This window comes from Periophthalmus magnuspinnatus, chromosome 14, assembly GCF_009829125.3.
Source record: "Periophthalmus magnuspinnatus isolate fPerMag1 chromosome 14, fPerMag1.2.pri, whole genome shotgun sequence".
NCBI classification, from domain to species: Eukaryota; Metazoa; Chordata; class Actinopteri; order Gobiiformes; family Gobiidae; genus Periophthalmus; species Periophthalmus magnuspinnatus.
In genome coordinates this window covers 231,478-250,573 of record NC_047139.1, presented here as the reverse complement: position 1 = coordinate 250,573, position 19,096 = coordinate 231,478, and the positions used below count along the sequence as shown (strand labels likewise).

Sequence of the window (19,096 nt, the reverse complement as noted above, 5' to 3'; positions counted from 1 at the left end):
ATGGCCCTGTAGCGCATTCCCGAGGACAGCAGATGAAACAAATCGACGCCAGGGTGGGAGCTCCTTAATAATGTTTTTGGCCCTGCTGAGGCAGCAGGAGGTGTAAATATCCATCAGAGAGGGGAGAGGGCAGCCCATGATCTTTTGGGCTGTCTTGACCACCCTCTGAAGCCTCTCTCTATCCACCATGGTACAGCTGCCGTACCAGACTGTAATACAGTATGTCAGCAGGCTCTGAACGCACGGTAGAACGTGAGCCGCAGGCTGGGGTCCGATCCATATTTCTTAAGCACCCTCAGGAAGTGTAGTCGCTGCTGAGCCTTCTTGGTGATAGCTGTTATGTTCTCAGTCCAGGATAGATTATCTGAGATGAGAACACCAAGAAACCGGAAAGTGCAGACCCTCTCCACACACTCGCCATTGATGTAAAGGGGAGCGAGGTCTGTGCTGTGCCTCCTGAAGCTGATGATGATTTCCTTGGTTTTCTTGGTATTCAGAGCAAGGTTATTCTCCGAGCACCAAGCAGTCAACTTCAGGACCTCCTCTCTGTAGTTCGTCTCGTCGCCCTTGAAATGAGCCCAACCACGGTTGTATCATCAGCAAACTTCACAATGAGGTTGCTGTTACTGGCCGGGCTGCAGTCATGTGTGTAGAGACAGTACAGGAGGGGGCTCAGCACGTGGGTGTGAGAAAGGTGAGGGCCGAGTCTCACAGTCTGGGGTCGGTTTGTTAAAAAGTCTTTAATCCAGGCGCATATAGGAAGTGGGAAACCGAGGGCATCCAGTTTGGTGATGAGAATGTCCGGGATGATTGTGTTGAAAGCTGAACTATAATCCACAAAGAGCATACGCACATAGCTCTGCTGTTGTTCTAGATGGCTCAGTGCCGTGTGGAGAGCTGTGGCAATAGCGTCTTCTGTGGATCTGTTCGCCCCATATGCGAACTGGTATGGGTCAAATTCTGCTGGTAGAAAATCCTTAATATATCGTAGGACTAGTCTCTCAAAGCACTTCATGATCCCCGGTGTGAGGGCCACAGGACGTAGTCATTGAGGCTTGAAACAGGAGACTTTTTAGGCACTGGTATGACAGTGGCTGATTTTAGACAGGATGGGATAACTGCCTGGGCTAGAGATAGGTTGAAAATCCTGGTGAAGATGAGGTCGAGCTGGTGAGCATACTCTCTGAGCACTCTGCCAGGCACTCCGTCCGGGCCCACAGCCTTCTTAGGGTTCACTGCCTCAAGCACTCGTCTGACATTGTGCTTAGATACAGTGAGTGGGGTAGTGGAGGAATCTGGCGTGATGGTGGAGGGAGGAGGTGGGTACAGGGCTGAAGCCACTAAGTGCTGCTGTTGTGTGTATGTTCCCTCAAAGTGTATAAGATCTTCACATTCTAAAGTGTGAAAACCATCAGTACTAGAGCTGCTGTTTCTTTCACATGTTCTGTCTTAAAAGGATTATTCAAAAGACAAATACACAAATGTTGTACCTGATCAGTTAGAGACAAAGTCCATGAGTCCAATATATGTGTCCATGTCCATTTTACATGTGCCCCTCTCAATGGGACATTATTGTTTCACTTTATTAATACAGGCGCCATTTTGAGGACTTTTGACCACTGAAAAGACACAGTATATAGTTTTGAATAGTTGTTTGCCCCTGTGCTCATGTCCATCTCTGTGAAGCCCTTGTCCTTTAGAATGTTCTGAAACCTGCTGTTCTGTTGTGTTCAGTCTGAAGTCGTGTTAGAACTGAGTTAAATGTCAGAATGGCGTCACCAACAGGATCCTCCTCCATTCATCCTGTTGGTGGCGCCATTGTGTGAAGGAGCTGCTGCAGATGTTCAGATGTGATGACGTCTGACACAGAGGCTCTGGAGTTTATTCAGCCTCTGGATCTGCACACATGTTAGCATTGTTAGCATTATAGCATGTTATTTTCTATTTGATGACACAAACTGAACTAAATCTTTCCCCGTGTTTAGGTACGACATAAAAAGTAGTTTAAAGTTTAAATCACATTCACAAACCTTAGACAAAATAAGCAGCACAGTTTGTGTTTGAACTCTTGTCTTTTATTTGTGGTTGAAAACACAATAAGACTCAGATTTACATCGTTTTATCTGAGTTCTGAGTCGTTTGGTGTCACTGCCTCAGAACATAAAAGTACAACATACTTTCTTATGTGAGTATTGGACCCAAACAAACCAGGACCAAAGTAGCACATACACAGACTGTACTTACTGCATGTGGAGTTTGAGTTTGTAAAGTTCATGTTGAACACAGTGATTTGTTCAGTACAGACACGAGTGTGAGGCTGAGGTCTGCAGTTTGTCTTTGAGAGAAAATAACAGAAAAGAAATCTCTGCTCAAATCAAGTCCAAATAAAATCTACATTTACAAAGTGATTTTTGTACAGATTTGTTGTATTTTACACAGAGGAGGGTGAGTCTGTCAGACACAGAGACACTGAGGAGTCAGGAAAGAGCCTAAACCCAGGGATCAGTGACTGAGTGAAGGTGGTGTTGAAGGTGTGGAGGTGGGTCAGTTGGTCAGAGGAGACTGTGTAGAAGGACAGAGAGCCAGCAGGACAGTCCACAAACACTGAGACTGTCCCAGAAGAGGAGGACCAGGACTGATGGAGGGAGGTGTGTTTGTTATTATGAAGAACAAAGAAACCACCTGCAGAACAGGACAGACTCCAGGACTGATCATTGTATCCAAACGCACAGTCATAACTCTTTCCTTTCCTTCTGATTCTTCTGTAAGACACTGAAATATAAACCGCTCCACTCCACTGGACCTCCCAGTAACAGCGACCGGTCAGACCAGTGGAACACAGAATCTGAGGACAGGAGTCAAATCTGTCCTGATGATCTGGATACGGCTGCTCCTCTCTCACATACGTCACCTTGTTGTTGTTGTCAGACAGTTTGAGTTTTCTCTGAGCTGTGTTTGGATCCAGAGTGAGATCACAGAAATCTGATGGAGAGAAGACACAACACAGCAGCAGTTAGTCCCATGTGGAGACACACATTTAATTATAGTTTAATATGAGTCAATCTATTCATGAAAGATTTAAAGTCCATTATTTATGATGATTTTATTTGTGAATCATGTCTTATATTTGGCTCATGTTTCTTTTGCCTCAGCTCTATATTTCCTCTATATTTCCTCTATATTCCTCTATATTTCCTCTATATTTCCTCTATATTTCCTCTATATTTCCTCTATATTTCCTCTATATTTCCTCTATATTTCTTCTATATTTCCTCTATATTTCCTCTATATTTCCTTTATATTTCCTCTATATTTCCTCTATATTTCCTCTATATTTCCTTTATATTTCCTCTATATTTCCTCTATATTTCCTCTATATTTCCTCTATATTTCCTTTATATTTCCTCTATATTTCCTCTATATTTCCTCTATATTTCCTTTATATTTCCTTTATATTTCCTCTATATTTCCTCTATATTTCCTTTATATTTCCTTTATATTTCCTCTATATTTCCTCTATATTTCCTTTATATTTCCTCTATATTTCCTCTATATTTCCTCTATATTTCCTCTATATTTCCTCTATATTTCCTTTATATTTCCTCTATATTTCCTCTATATTTCCTTTATATTTCCTTTATATTTCCTCTATATTTCCTCTATATTTCCTTTATATTTCCTTTATATTTCCTTTATATTTCCTCTATATTTCCTCTATATTTCCTTTATATTTCCTCTATATTTCCTCTATATTTCCTCTATATTTCCTCTATATTTCCTCTATATTTCCTCTATATTCCTCTATATTTCCTCTATATTTCCTCTATATTTCCTTTATATTTCCTCTATATTTCCTCTATATTTCCTTTATATTTCCTTTATATTTCCTCTATATTTCCTCAATATTTCCTCTATATTTCCTTTATATTTCCTCTATATTTCCTCTATATTTCCTTTATATTTCCTTTATATTTCCTTTATATTTCCTCTATATTTCCTCTATATTTCCTCTATATTTCCTCTATATTTCCTCTATATTTCCTCTATATTTCCTCTATATTTCCTTTATATTTCCTCTATATTTCCTCTATATTTCCTCTATATTTCCTTTATATTTCCTCTATATTTCCTCTATATTTCCTCTATATTTCCTCTATATTTCCTCTATATTTCCTCTATATTTCCTTTATATTTCCTTTATATTTCCTCTATATTTCCTCTATATTTCCTTTATATTTCCTTTATATTTCCTCTATATTTCCTCTATATTTCCTCTATATTTCCTTTATATTTCCTTTATATTTCCTCTATATTTCCTCTATATTTCCTCTATATTTCCTCTATATTTCCTCTATATTTCCTCTATATTCCTCTATATTTCCTCTATATTTCCTCTATATTTCCTCTATATTTCCTCTATATTTCCTTTATATTTCCTTTATATTTCCTCTATATTTCCTCTATATTTCCTCTATATTTCCTTTATATTTCCTTTATATTTCCTCTATATTTCCTCTATATTTCCTCTATATTTCCTCTATATTTCCTCTATATTTCCTCTATATTCCTCTATATTTCCTCTATATTTCCTCTATATTTCCTCTATATTTCCTCTATATTTCCTCTATATTTCCTCTATATTCCTCTATATTTCCTCTATATTTCCTCTATATTTCCTCTATATTTCCTCTATATTTCCTTTATATTTCCTTTATATTTCCTCTATATTTCCTCTATATTTCCTCTATATTTCCTTTATATTTCCTTTATATTTCCTCTATATTTCCTCTATATTTCCTCTATATTTCCTCTATATTTCCTCTATATTTCCTTTATATTTCCTCTATATTTCCTCTATATTTCCTTTATATTTCCTCTATATTTCCTCTATATTTCCTCTATATTTCCTTTATATTTCCTTTATATTTCCTCTATATTTCCTCTATATTTCCTTTATATTTCCTTTATATTTCCTCTATATTTCCTCTATATTTCCTCTATATTTCCTCTATATTTCCTCTATATTTCCTCTATATTTCCTCTATATTCCTCTATATTTCCTCTATATTTCCTCTATATTTCCTCTATATTTCCTCTATATTTCCTCTATATTTCCTCTATATTTCCTCTATATTTCCTCTATATTTCCTCTATATTTCCTTTAGTTTCAGCCTCACATCTATTTCAGATTCTTTTTAGTGTAAAACTTGAGTTTGTTGCTGCAGTGACAAAGTCCAGTCTCTGACATCACTCCACACATTCTACACTCCTCTGTGCTCCTCCTGTGCTCCTCCTACACTCCTCTGTGCTCCTCCTACACTCCTCTGTGCTCCTCCTGTGCTCCTGCTACACTCCTCTGTGCTCCTCCTGTGCTCCTCCTACACTCCTCTGTGCTCCTCCTGTGCTCCTCCTGAGGAGAACAGGGGATTGGTTTAAATCCACTGTCTCCAGAAGAAGAATGAAGATCACTGTTGTGTTTGAGCTGAAACATGAGTGCAGTTCCACAGCTCCAGACTGGACTCTTCAGGATCTGCTTCAGGAGTCCGTCGTGGACACAGCTGTGGACTAACTGCTGTTAATTATAAATTACTGTTTTGGTTCTTTTTGGTGGTGGATTTGTAACTGTTCAGGACAGAGGTTTTACTGTTTCTTATAAAACAACAAACATCAAATACTGAGTAATATTAAACACAACTGTATAAGTATTTATTTTATACTCACTCTTCCAGGGACAAACGGTTAACCAATGAAGACCTGCAGGCTCCAGCCTGAAGGACAGAGGGACATTAAAGAGGCTCATTAAAGCTTCACATGTGACCTGAGAAAAGGACTGAGTCTGTTTAGTACAAGTGTGTGTGTGTGTGGGTGTGTGGGTGTGTGTGTGTGTGAGAGAGAGAGAGAGACTGGGGGGGGGGGTGTATGTGTGTGGGGGTGTAGGGGTGTGTGTGCGTGTGTAAGAGGGGGTGTGTGGGTGTGTGTGTGTGCGTGTGGGGGTGTGTGGGGGTGTGTAGGAGTGTGTTAGACTCTCACACACACAGTCATGGAGTTTTCAGCTCTGTAACGTGTGGTCGTGGTCAGGCAGACACACACACATACACATATACACATACATACTGTAACGTGTGGTCGTGGAAAGGCGGAGAGCGCTCGCTAAGACTTGTAGATTTACACTGATACTTGTCCATAACACAGCAACAAGTGATGACCTGTGACCTTACAGTACATTACATATAGAGAGGCGCCACAATATGGTTGGAAGAAATAACAACAGCAACAGACAACAAACAATACACAGTTGGAGTCTTCATAGACTTAAGTGAGGCCTTTGACACCATTGACCATAAAATACTCTTGAAAAAAATGGAAAGGTATCAGAGGCTCTGCACTCACCTGGTTAAATAGTTATCTTAGTAACCGACATCAGTATGTGCATATGAACAATTTTAACTCAGATAAAAAGACGATTACACACGGAGTTCCACAAGGTTCCATTTTGGGACCAAAATTGTTCATGATGTATATAAATGATGTATGTGACATACTGAAAAACCTAAAGTGTATTTTGTTTGCAGATGATCCCAGTCTGTGCTGCTCAGGAAGAGACTTAGATCAACTTCTGGATACAGTGGAAAATGAGCTCAAAATAATTAAGAAATGGTTTGATATTAACAAACTATCACTTAACTTAAGTAAAACCAAATATATACTCTTTGGGAATAGACAAATTTCCAAACAAATTAAAATTAAAATTAATGATATAGAAATAGAAAGAGTGTATGAAACTAAATTTTTAGGTATCACCATCGATAGTAAAATAAGCTGGAAAGTACATATAAATAATGTAAAAACAAAAATATCAAAAACTGTTGCTGTAATGTGTAAAATGAAAACTATTTTAAATAAAAAATCACTGTTTATATTATATTGTTCTCTTTTCCTTCCATACCTTAATTATTGTGTGGGAAATATGGGGGAACAATTATAAATCAAACATGAATCCAGTATTTTTACTTCAAAAGAAAGTGATTAGGATTGTCAATCAGGCAGAATATTATGCATCCACCAACCCACTCTTTATTAAACTAAAAACATTAAAACTAAACGATCTGGTTGAATTTAATACAGCAGTTGTTATGTATAAGGCCCATAACCACATGCTCCCACACTGTATTCAGGAGCTGTTTAGACCCAGAGAGAGTCGCTATAACCTGAGGGGAACTGGCATCTTCCAAACAACTATGGCAAGAACTACAAAAAAATCTATGTGCATCTCAGTCACAGGGGTTAACTTATGGAATCGTTTGGACAATGAATTAAAAAGCTGCACATCAATCAAAGTATTTAAGAAAATGTATAAATTAAAAATTCTAGAAAAATATAGAGCAATAGTATAACTGTTACTATGACAACTGAACTGAACATTAAAGAACATAGTATAAACTTTGTCTACTACATAATATGAATTATGTAATAGGAAAAGAAAGTAGTTATAATAATAATATGATGATTAAAAATAACACCTATAATCATGATAATAAGGACTACTAATTATTATTATATATATAAATATAAATCCAGAGGTAACTGTAAGAATATAAAAACAAATGTATTTCTTCTGTATTGTAAAATTATTTGAAGTTGTTGTGTTTTCTCTTGTTGTGTATATTGTTCTTTAGATGTGGAATTAGGCATAAATAAATTTAGCTTCAGCCAATGCCTTTCAGTCACAATGAACAAATTCTATATATGTGTATGTGACTGTGACAATGTTTTATTTATTTTTCTGTGTGTGTCTGAATAAACTAACTACTACTATAAGTTGCTATCAGGTACTACAACAGAAATACACTGGTAAAACTGACTGTGACAGCACATGTCCCTGATGATGACTTTAAAACTACTACAACATATATTTACTTCACAATAATCCAGGACTGGATCTACAAGAACTGAACCAGGACCAAACCAGGACTGAACCAGGACTGAACCAGGACTAAACCAGGACTACACCAGGACTGAACCAGGACTAAACCAGGACTACACCAGGACTGAACCAGGACTGAACCAGGACTGAACCAGGACTGAACCAGGACTGAACCAGGATCAAACCAGGACTAAACCAGGATCATGTTGAGCAGAAAAGAGCAGCAGACTACACAGGACAAGCACAGGACTGAGGTGTATGTTTGTATCTCCTCATCCTCAACGTGCACAGGGTAGAGACCCAGTCCTGTCAGAACCCCACCCTGAGTCCTGCACAGTGGACCCTCAGATCCAGACTGAGACCAGGAGAAGGACCAGGTCTAAACCCAAGATCCAGGACTCAGCTGAACCCCATCGAGCTCTGGAACAGTCCTGACACCTCTGTCTATAAGGGACCACAGGAGCCATACACAGGTATAAATACTACAAATACTACTACTGCTACTACTACTGAACTTTGTGCCAGTGTTTGATTCTTGTGAGGTCCAGTAATTACACAGATATGATCCATGAACCAGGTCCAACATCTGGACCAATGCAGGTGGAGCTGGGAGTCGCCTGAGGGTTGGTGGTTCCTCTGCCTTTGTGCCTAAAGGCCTCACCTCCAGTGTGCTGCTGTGTGTGTGCCAGACAGGAGGGGGCGCTCTCACCTGACACACAGCAGGGGGCGCTGGTCCTGTAGAGCGGTCAGGAGCTCGGCTGAGGGTCCTGGATGGTTGTAGCTCAGGTCTAACTCTCTCAGGTGGGAGGGGGCGGAGCTCAGAGCTGAGGCCAGAGCAGCCCCGCCCCTCTGTGAGACCAGACATCCAGACAGCCTAAAGACACAGCATTACACTCATGTGCACACAAGGGGGCAGAGTGCATCATGGGAGCATCTCACCTGAGCGTCTCCAGTCTGCAGGGGGCGCTCTTCAGTCCAGAACACAGCAGCTCCACTCCTGAGTCCTGGAGGTCGTTGTGACTGAGGTCCAGGTGTGTGAGACTGGAGGAGCTGAGGACTGAGGCCAGAGGCCCACAGCTGTGAGGGGACAGTCCACAGAGGGACAGACTGAGGAGACAGAGGGACATTAGAGACTAGAACCACAAGAGTTTAAGCCTCAGCCTGTGGGGCCGGTGCATGTTTGACTCCAGACGTGAGAGATGTGAGGGGGTGTGGCCGAAGGGAGCTCCGCCCCTGTGAGAGGGGTGTGGCTGAAGGGAGCTCCGCCCCTGTGAGAGGGGTGTGGCTGAAGGGAGCTCCGCCCCTGTGAGAGGGGTGTGGCTGAAGGGAGCTCCGCCCCTGTGAGAGGGGTGTGGCTGAAGGGAGCTCCGCCCCCTCACATCTCACATCTGACACAGAGCGACTCTGCTCCTCTGTGAGGAGTGTGTACAGTGTGTTGTTTGTGCTTTGACACACACAAAGCAGAAACAGTCACTGTTAATTCCCTGTTATGTAAAATAACAGTCCAGGCGTATTGTCTGATGCAGTTTTAAGTATAGAGAGATGTCACAAACTTACTGTAATAAGACCATTAAAAAATAGCAACTAAACTACAGTAAAATACGTGAATTTATTTACAAAATTATTTTTGAGGGTGGTCTCCCCTACATATTTACATTATTTGTGTAAACCACTCTGAAAAAGAGGGCTGGTGGAGTCTCTGACCGTGGATTCAACACAAAATGAGACAAAAAGTCTTGATGTTACTTTAGTCAAATGTTTTCCAACGACCAACAGGTTATGTAATAATAGTGAGTTATATTAACCCCTCTGACCTGAGCTGATCCAGTTTACAGTGAGGACTCTTCAGACCAACAGTCAACATCTCCAGTCCTGAGTCCTTCAAGTCGTTGAGACTGAGATCCAGGACTGTCAGACTAGAGGACTGGGAGCTGAGGACTGAGGACAAAGCAGCCCCGCCCCTCTGTGAGACCAGACATCCAGACAGCCTAAAGACACAGCATTACACTCATGTGGACACAAGGGGGCAGAGTGCATCATGGGAGCACCTCACCTGAGCGTCTCCAGTCTGCAGGGGGCGCTCTTCAGTCCAGAACACAGCAGCTCCACTCCTGAGTCCTGGAGGTCGTTTCCACTGAGGTCCAGGTGTGTGAGACTGGAGGAGCTGAGGACTGAGGACAGAGCTTCACAGCTTCTCTCTGACAAGTCACAGCTGCTCAGTCTGGAGAGAGAAAACATTGTTTATGTAGAAGTTGAATCAAACCATCCTCTGTTAAACAAATGTTACTCACAGAGCTTTGTTGGAGGCCTTGACCACTGGCATCAGCCTCAGGAGAGCCTCCTCTGAAGCACAGTATTTCTTCAGCTCAAACTGTTCCAGATCTTCTTCTGATGACAGTAAGATGAAGGCCAGAGCTGACCACTGAGCAGGAGACAGTCGACCTTCAGACAGATCTCCTGACCTCAGGTACTTTTGGATCTGCTCCACCAGAGAATGGTCATTCAGTTCATTCAGACAGTGGAGCAGGTTGATGCTCCTCTCTGCAGACACATCCTCACTCAGCTTCTTCTTTATGTACTCAGCTGTTTTCTGATTGGTCCAGGAGCTGTTTCCTGTCTGTGTCAGCAGACCTTGTAGAAGTCTCTGATTGGTCGACAGTGAAAGACCCAGGAGGAAGCGGAGGAGCAGGTCCAGGTGTCCATTTGGACTCTGTAAGGCCTGGTCCACAGCTGACTGGTGAAGGTGCTTTAGTTTTCTTTTAACACTGAACTTTGTAAACCTCTGTGTTTTCTCTGAGAGCAGGTTGATCCCAGTGTTGATGAAGGTCTGATGGACATGAAGAGCAGCCAGAAACTCCTGCACACTCAGATGGATGAAGCAGTAGACCTTGTCCTGGTACAGACCTGGCTCTTCTCTAAAGACCTGTGTGAACACTCCAGAGTACACTGAGGCCGCTGCAGCGTCCAGCCCACACTCCCTCAGGTCACACTCGTAGAAGATCAGGTTTCCTTTCTGCAGCTGCTCAAAGGCCAGTTTTCCCAGAGACTCCACCATCTTCCTGGTCTCTGGACTCCAGTGTGGGTCTGTCTCAGATCCTCCTTCATACTTGATGTTCTTGACTTTGGCCTGAACCACCAGGAAGTGGATGTACATCTGAGTCAGGGTCTTGGGCAGCTCTCCTCTCTCTCTGCTTTTCAACACATGCTCCAGGACTGTGGCAGCGATCCAGCAGAAGATTGGCATGTAGCACATGATGTGGAGGCTTCTGGACGTCTTGATGTGGGAGATGATTGCGTCGGCCTCATCTCTGAACCTCTTCCTGAAGTACTGCTCCTTCTGTGGGTCGGTGAACCCTCTGACCTCTGTCACCATGGAGACGCACTCAGCAGGGATCTGATTGGCCGCTGCAGGTCGTGTGGTTATCCAGAGGCGAGCGGAGGGAAGCAGACTCCCCCTGATGAGGTTTACCAGCAGCACGTGCAGTGAGGTGGACTCTGTGGGGTCGGTCAGGGCCTTGGTTTTGGTGAAGTCCAGAGGAAGTCTGCACTCGTCCAGACCGTCAAAGATGAAGAGCACCTGGAGGTCTTCAAAGCTGCAGAGTTCTGTTTGTGTTTGACTAAAGAAGTGATGAACAAGTGTCACCAAGCTGAAGCTTCTCTCCTTCAGCACATTGAGTGCTCTGAAAGTGAACGGGAACAGCAGCTGTATGTCCTGGTTGGCTTTGCCTTCAGCCCAGTCCAGACTGAACTTCTGAGTGAGCACTGTTTTCCCGATGCCAGCCACTCCCTTTGTCAGCACTGTTCTGATTGGTCCGTGTGTGTGAGCTGGGCCTTTAAACATGTCTTCACATGTGATGGGTGTCTCTGCTGGGTCTGGTTTCCTGGAGGCTGTTTCCATGTGTCTGACCTCATGTTCCTGGTTGACCTCTGAAGACCCTCCCTCTGTGATGTAGAGCTCTGTGTAGATCTGATTCAGAAGGGTGGGGTTTCCTGCTTTAGCGATGCCCTCAAACACACACTCAAACTTCTGCTGCAGGTTAGACTTCAGTTTACGCTGATAAACTCCAGAATAACTCCCTGAATGAAGACAACAGATACAGGCCTGAGTCTCAGAGAATATAAAACGACTGTGAGCACCTTGTTAAATGTGTTAAATGGTCCTACTGCTCCTCAGACGCTCAGCCAGCTCCTTCTGCTTCATTCTCCTCAGGAAGTTCAGTGTGATCTTCAGAACAGCCTCACTGCTGCTCCTCTGCTCTTCATCCTTCACAGGCTCTAAGCATTCTGGGTAATCTGTACTCAGAACCTTGTGGAGCTTCTTCAGCTCCTTCTGGACAAAAGTGAAGATGTCCTCCTCCAGAAGCTGAACAGACACATTATAAACAACACAAATGCAGTCAGTGTCAGATCTGTGTGGAACAAGTTCTCATTCATCTGAACATTTACAAACTTTAGTGACAGACCTTAAATATGGAGTCCAGCTGTGTCTGATGGTGCTGACCACTGGAGACCTCTGGACCCTGCTGCTCCACTCTGTGAGAGAGACTCATCAAACACTTATGTTCAGTTCAATCGTTTTATTCAATGGAAACTCACGGCTCAGTTTGAAATTCAGGTGGATGTCCCATAGACCGGTCACTCCTGAGGGACTCACAGATGGGACCAGGTTCAGACGGAGGATGTTTCTGGTGGATCCTGAGACACAGAAGAAAATGACTTTAATCACAGTGATTGTTCTGAACACGTGTTCATCTCACTCCAAAATCCATCATCACATACAGTGTCTTTTGGTTCTGTCTGTGTTTTCTGTGTGAAAACTCCAACAATTGTAGACACTGTTGTTATAAAGTTCTCAATAAGATTGTTCATACTGTTTACCATAGTATTACTGGGAGTATACTGCAGGGGTCGCTGTAGTCACATTCTGTTCTCTACATGCAGTCTGCACCCACATGTTCTGGTCCACTGATAATAAATATCTTGTGTACATTACAAATGGGCTGGTTCTTGTGAACACATCTACATTTATAGCAGCTGCCCACAGTATTAAAAATGCTAAAGCCACGGCCTATTTGCTCCTCAGTCTGGAGGGACCTGAGGCAGAACAGAGGATTATGTTTGTACATTAAAAACATGGTGCATGACAAGCTAATCTGAGATAGATGAGTTTGTGGTGTTGGCAGTGACAGCGTCAGACGCTCCTGCTCAAAGAGACTGAACTCACACTTCCCAAAGCAGTTTAGATTCTGTGAACTGTTACATCAACCTGCCCAGGGACGACAGGTGGAAATGATCATTTTCTGCTCTAACCTGGTACAATGCATCTTTCCTTTTGGTCAGTGTTTAGTGACACTGTCCCTGTATGAATAAAAACATACCATACCAGTTGCTTTCCTTAAAGAAGTTTGTCAACTGTTGGCTCTTTTCAGAGTCCATTTTAATTCCAGTTTCAAATCAAAAGTGTCTCTGTTGGAGAAACACAGTGGTTAAAGTCATGTGACTTGAGCAGGTCCAGCGGGTGATGGGCCTGGACTAGGATCTCATAGAAGGACTTTTGTAGGACAAAGACATAAGTGTGTTGCATTTCCTGCTGCTGAGACGAGCATGAAGTTCCTCCTCACAGTCACAGAGGTCATCTGCAGCTCTTACACTTATGTTGAGTTTAATAAAAAACAAGTCATCCATATCATTCTAAAAAGGCTGTGAACATAAAGTCCTGACATTATGAGGTGAGTCTGACTTACACTGGACCATCTTCTCTTTTAAAGTCCATATATCGTCCCATAGAGTCATCACTCTTGAATGAGACGGCCCTGGCCCCAGGAGCAGGTCTGTGGACACAGATGGAGCAGTGGCTTTAGTCTGAGCTCTGACATGGAGAACAGTGGTGGAGCATTAGTGATCTTCTCTTACCTGTGAGGTCTGGGGAGGAGAGGGGGTTTAGGGGGAGGGGCTCCGTCCTCTCTGGTCTCTCTCTGATCCATGCTCAGTCCAGTCTGAGTGACAGTGAGAGGGCAGAGGTGCTGCTGAGGGACACAGGGGACCTCACATTATATCACAGTCCTCAGCACTCGAGTCTGGAGTCTCATTTAGAGACTTCACTCCTGTGTTTTATGTGGACATGTGTCTAACTGCCTCATGTTTCTTGAACTGTGTTTATCTGTTGTTCTAGAGAGTTTCATTTTCTTCTATATTTTTGGATTTTCACCCATTTTTCTGAACAGTTACTTTTGAGATGTCTCTTTTTTCTCCCATTGTAACAGATTAACCAGATACGACTTTAGGATTATATTTCACAAGGAAAAGACTCATGTTTGTCTGGATTTGCAGATCTAAAAAAAAGCCGTTCTCCAATAATAACGTTTTCTATTGAGCTTCAGACCAAGTGGCATCATCCCCACAACCCTTAGGCAAGACACTTCAAACATAAACACAGAGACAGTGCAGTGTAAAACAGACAGTAAAGGATCAAAGACACAGAGGCACATTTGGACTCAGCGACAGGTTGGTGGTTCTATTCCCATGTGTTTTAATGTGGACTCAGCAGAACAGAGAAATAAACCTGACATTACTCAGAGCTTTAAAGCTCAACTCCTTCCATCACTGCTGCTGTCTGGACCTGTCCTGGACCTGGACTTTGGACTCTGTCTGTGGATCTGGCCCAGATCCTGAGTCTGGTCCTAAATGTTTCCCTCTTTACTTTTATACAGACATCTTATTTTCTCTTAAAGGTGCACTGTGTAACTTTGATGTGGAGGGTCAGACACCTGCTTGTTCACATGGAGACGATATTGTTTCCTTTGACATGTTCCACAGTGTGGCATTAAACTCTATATTGTAACAAGCAGGTGACGTCATTTGGTGGTGATCGCACTTGTAGTAAAAATGTATGTTTTGCAATTTTGAGAAATAAAAACACCTGGAAATGAATGAATGCAAAATAAACATATTTAAAGCCATACTGTGGAACATTCTGTTTCATAAAATGGTGAGGTGGTGCACCCTCTGCAGAAAAGATGCACCTTTAACTGAACGCAGCCTCCGGGGCCTGAGTGTTTGAGTAAAACACATTTGACTCTTCTGTGTTAAATATGATTGTTTTATAGAATGTTGTGACGTCTGAAACTATAGCAACACAATAATAAACTGTGAATGATTAACCTTCATCAGCCTCTGGAGGATCACAGTCCAACATCTTTACTGTTTATCACAGATCTCAGGAGAGACTTTATATCAAACCTTTCTCATGAATGTATAATGTTTAGCTTATTGGGGTGTAGGCTGTGATTATAGGTAGATGTGGTGTATGAGTGGACTGTATTGTGAATGTATGTACTGTAAGTTTGTGAGATCTGGTGATCTGAGGGCAGTGGTCTATGGATGGTCTATGGAGTTTTAAAATATGAAAGAGGGTTTGTATTTTGTACGTATTGTTTTTATAAACTGTGGTGTGGCTGGGTGGTTTGTTTGTTTTTGGGTTTTTTTCTAGCAGGGACAAAGGATGAAAATTAGCCCTGGCTATAATCCTGTATATTTACAGGTGTGGGATTCGGTCCCCATGCCTCTGTTCTTAATATGCATTGTCCCTTCATTAAATAATAAACAAAACAAACAAACAAACCTTTGTAAATGAGCTGGTCTGAGCCTGCAGCTCCTCTGGCCCTGTCCCTCTACATTTGAGCTGCTCAAAGTGAACACTACATGTGTAAAACAGTGTCTTTGGCCTGTGTCATCTACACTCTATGGCTCAGCATAAAACAACAGGTTACAGCTACAACAGGTGATGGAGAGAGGACTGCACATGTGTACTCAAGGAAAAGTACAGTGGTTAAACATGGACTCAAGTAGAAGCTTCAACAACTGTACTCAAGTACAAGTCAAAAGTACACATTTAAAATAAGAGGAGTACTTCATTTGATCAGATAGTACAACTACAGGTTTACTGTAGTTGTATCTACTCAAAAAAGTACAATTACCTAAAAATATATCTTCAGACACAGAGACACTGTCATGATTCCTGTTCTGCTCTCCCTGCGCCCTCGTCTCCACCCTCCCTCACCTGTCTTTCTCCGGAGCTGGGCGGAATCCGGACTCCTCTCGCGCGCACCTGCTCCCCATCAGCGCAATCAACGCCACCTATGGACATAAGAGGGGTCTGGACGAGTCACTCGGCGCCGGAACGTCCGTGTACTCACGTGAATATGCTCTTGGCTTTACACTGCTTTGGATTTTTGTCTGCTCTGGCTTATCGGAACCTTATCCCTTTTCCTCCAGGAATCCGCCGGGAACCAGCTCCGGACCTCCCAACCCTGCACCTCAGCCCTGGTATGGTCTTGTCTCGTCTTGCTCACGGTGCACCTCTGTCCCTCCACGTCCACGACCCCGCACCTACGCTCCCCAGCTCCTATGGATTTTGATTCACGACTTGTTAAAGATTACGAACTAAGTTTTGAACTATTACCTTTGTTATCACGTGTGTGAATAAAGACATTGTTAAACCTTCGTGAGTCTGCACCCTTGGTCCTTACGTCACGCTGGTTACGACAGACACAGCATAAAAACTGCACTGACTGAATTATCTCAGACTTAAATGAATCAAGTACAACTTCAAATATACGTTAAACTAATGTTAAAAGTTCACTGTATTCAAATATTAAACAGGTGAATCTTGCCGAGTACCACCTGAAAATATGACTCAATAACACATTAACACAGTAGAAGAGTCTGACACATAAAACTAGGATTACATAAAGAATGTGTTCAAAAAGTCACTCAAGTGACTGTGACACAACACAAGGAAAAATAAGACATTATTACCTCAGACAGTCCAACACCTCCTGAGTGTGAGCCTCCTCTGCTCCTCCTCTACTCCTCTGCTCCTCTGTTTGACATAAAGTCTCTCCTGAGATGAAGATGTTGGACTGTGATCCTGTCATTAATCATTCATATTTTATTATTGCGTTGATTTAGAGACAGATTAAGTTCAGACAAATGTGTCTTTAGACACAAGTTCATCCTGTTTTATGTTGTAGAGTGAATGAATAAACCATAATAAAGCACTTTGAGAACACTGAAATGTGAAATATAAATCAAATGCATTATTATTATTATTATTATTATTATTATTATTGTCATTATTATTATCATTATTATTATAATCATTAAAATATTATAAATATAATAATAATTATTATTATTATTGCTGTTATTATTATTATTCATCCATCCATTTTCTTCCTCTTATCCGGGGCCGGGTCGCGGGGGCATCAGTCTAAGCAGGGACTCCCAGACTTCCCTCACCCCGGACAGCTCCTCCGGTGGGACCCCAAGGCGTTCCCAGGCCAGAGAGACATAGTCCCTGCAGCATGTCCTGGGTCTTCCCCTGGGCCTCCTCCCGGTGGGACATGCCCAGAACACCTCCCTAGGGAGGCGTCCAGGAGGCATCCTGAGCAGATGCCCGAGCCTCAGCTGGTTCCTCTCGACGTGTAGGAGCAGCGGCTCTACTCCGAGCTCCTCCCGTGTGACCGAGCTCCTCACCCTATCCCTAAGGGTGCGCCCGGCCACTCTGCGGAGGAAGCCCATTTCAGCCGCTTGTATCCGCGATCTTGTCCTTTCGGTCATTACCCAGAGCTCATGACCATAGGTGAGGGTAGGAACGTAGACTGAGGTAAATCGAGAGCTTCGCCTTTGGGCTCAGCTCCTTCTTTACCACAACGGACCGATACAGCGACCGCATCACTGCAGACGCTGCACCGATCCGCCTGTCAATCTCCCGCTCCATCCTTCCCTCACTCGTGAACAAGACCCCGAGATACTTGAACTCCTCCACTTGGGGCAGAGACTCTCCACCCGGAGAGAGCAAACCACCTTTTTCCGGTCGAGAATCGTGGCCTCGGATTTGGAGGAGCTGATTCTCATCCCAGCCGCTTCACACTCGGCTGCAAACCGCCCCAGTGCTGCAGGTCCTGGCTCGAAGAAGCATCAGGACAACATCATCTGCAAACAGCAGAGATGAAATCCTGTGGTTCCCGAACCAGACCCCCTCCGGCCCCTGAACCAGACCCCCTCCGGCCCCTGGCTGCGCCTAGAAATTCTGTCCATAAATATAATGAACAGAACCGGTGACAAAGGGCAGCCCTGGCGGAGTCCAACATGCACCGGGAACAGGTCTGACTTACTGCCGGAACACAGCTCCTGCTCCGGTCATACAGGGACCGGACAGCCCTTAGCAAAGGGCCCCGGACCCCATACTCCCAGAGCACCCCCCAAAGGACACCACGAGGGACACGGTCGAATGTCTTCTCCAGATCCACAAAACACATGTGGACTGGTTGGGCAAACTCCCATGAGCCTCGAGGACCCGATGGAGAGTATAGAGCTGGTCCAGTGTTCCATGACCAGGACGAAAACCACACTGCTCCTCCTGAATCCGAGGTTCGACTATCGGTCGGATTCTCCTCTCCAGTCCCTGGAGTAGACCTTACCGGGAAGGCTGAGGAGTGTGATTCCCCTGTAATTGGAACACACCCTCCGGTCCCCCTTCTTATACAGAGGGACCACCACCCCGGTCTGCCATTCCACAGGTACTGTCCCCGACTGCCACGCGATGCTGCAGAGACGTGTCAGCCAAGACAGCCCCACAACATCCAGAGACTTGAGATACTCAGGACGGATCTCGTCCATCCCCCGGAGCCACCGAGGAGCTTGCCAACCACCTCAGTGACTTCAGCCAGGGTGATGGACGAGTCCGCCTCTGGGTCCCCAGTTTCTGCTTCCTCCTCAGAATACATGACGGGGGGATTGAGGAGATCCTCAAAGTCCTTCCACCGCCCGACAACATCCCCAGTCGAGGTCAGCAGCTCTGCACCCGCACTGTAAACAGTGTTGGTGAAGCACTGCTTCCCCCTCCTGAGGCGTCGGACGGTTTGCCAGAATTTCTTTGAGGCCGTCCGATAGTCCTCCTCCATGGCCTCCCTGAACTCCTCCCAACTCCGAGTTTTTGCCTCTGTGACTGCACGAGCCGCGGCACGCTTGGCCCGCCGGTACTCATCAGCTGCCTCAGGAGTCCCACGAGCCAACAAGGCTCGATAGGACTCCTTCTTCAGCTTGACGGCATCCCTTACTTCCGGTGTCCACCACCAAGTTCGGGGATTGCAGCCGCATCGATAATAG

General features: G+C 43.7%; 1 protein-coding gene across 3 annotated transcripts; it reads right to left on the bottom strand.

The window, feature by feature from the left end:
• Positions 1 to 1,870: 1,870 nt before the first annotated feature.
• LOC117381474 (NACHT, LRR and PYD domains-containing protein 1a allele 5-like) lies at positions 1,871 to 13,958 on the bottom strand. Of its 3 annotated transcripts, XM_055226599.1 has the most exons (12): positions 13,838 to 13,958; positions 13,669 to 13,755; positions 12,521 to 12,619; positions 12,388 to 12,457; positions 12,089 to 12,287; positions 10,216 to 12,001; positions 9,978 to 10,145; positions 9,739 to 9,912; positions 8,864 to 9,031; positions 8,634 to 8,798; positions 5,722 to 5,768; positions 2,359 to 2,982 (listed from the first exon to the last, which is right to left on the bottom strand). In XM_055226599.1, exons 1-12 carry the CDS (start codon positions 13,906 to 13,908, stop codon positions 2,432 to 2,434), a joined length of 3,585 nt encoding a protein of 1,194 aa, XP_055082574.1. In that variant the 5' UTR covers positions 13,909 to 13,958; the 3' UTR covers positions 2,359 to 2,431. The 3 variants fall into 3 exon arrangements, with proteins under 3 accessions (XP_055082576.1, XP_055082574.1, XP_055082575.1); XM_055226601.1 differs by lacking the exons at positions 2,359 to 2,982; positions 5,722 to 5,768 and adding an exon at positions 1,871 to 1,898 and having other exon boundaries at positions 13,838 to 13,956; XM_055226600.1 differs by lacking the exon at positions 9,739 to 9,912.
• Between the last annotated feature and the right edge of the window lie 5,138 nt (positions 13,959 to 19,096).

What these genes read in the sequence shown, in the direction of transcription:
- LOC117381474 (XM_055226599.1), bottom strand. Translation starts at nt 13,908, where the DNA reads ATGGATCAGAGAGAGACCAGAGAGGACGGAGCCCCTCCCCCTAAACCC. An exon ending in AAAAGAGAAGATGGTCCAGT is followed by an intron (nt 12,620 to 13,668) that starts GTAAGTCAGACT and finishes TCTGTGTCTCAG; the next exon opens with GATCCACCAGAAACATCCTC. An exon ending in CCTGAATTTCAAACTGAGCC is followed by an intron (nt 12,458 to 12,520) that starts GTGAGTTTCCAT and finishes TCTCTCTCACAG; the next exon opens with AGTGGAGCAGCAGGGTCCAG.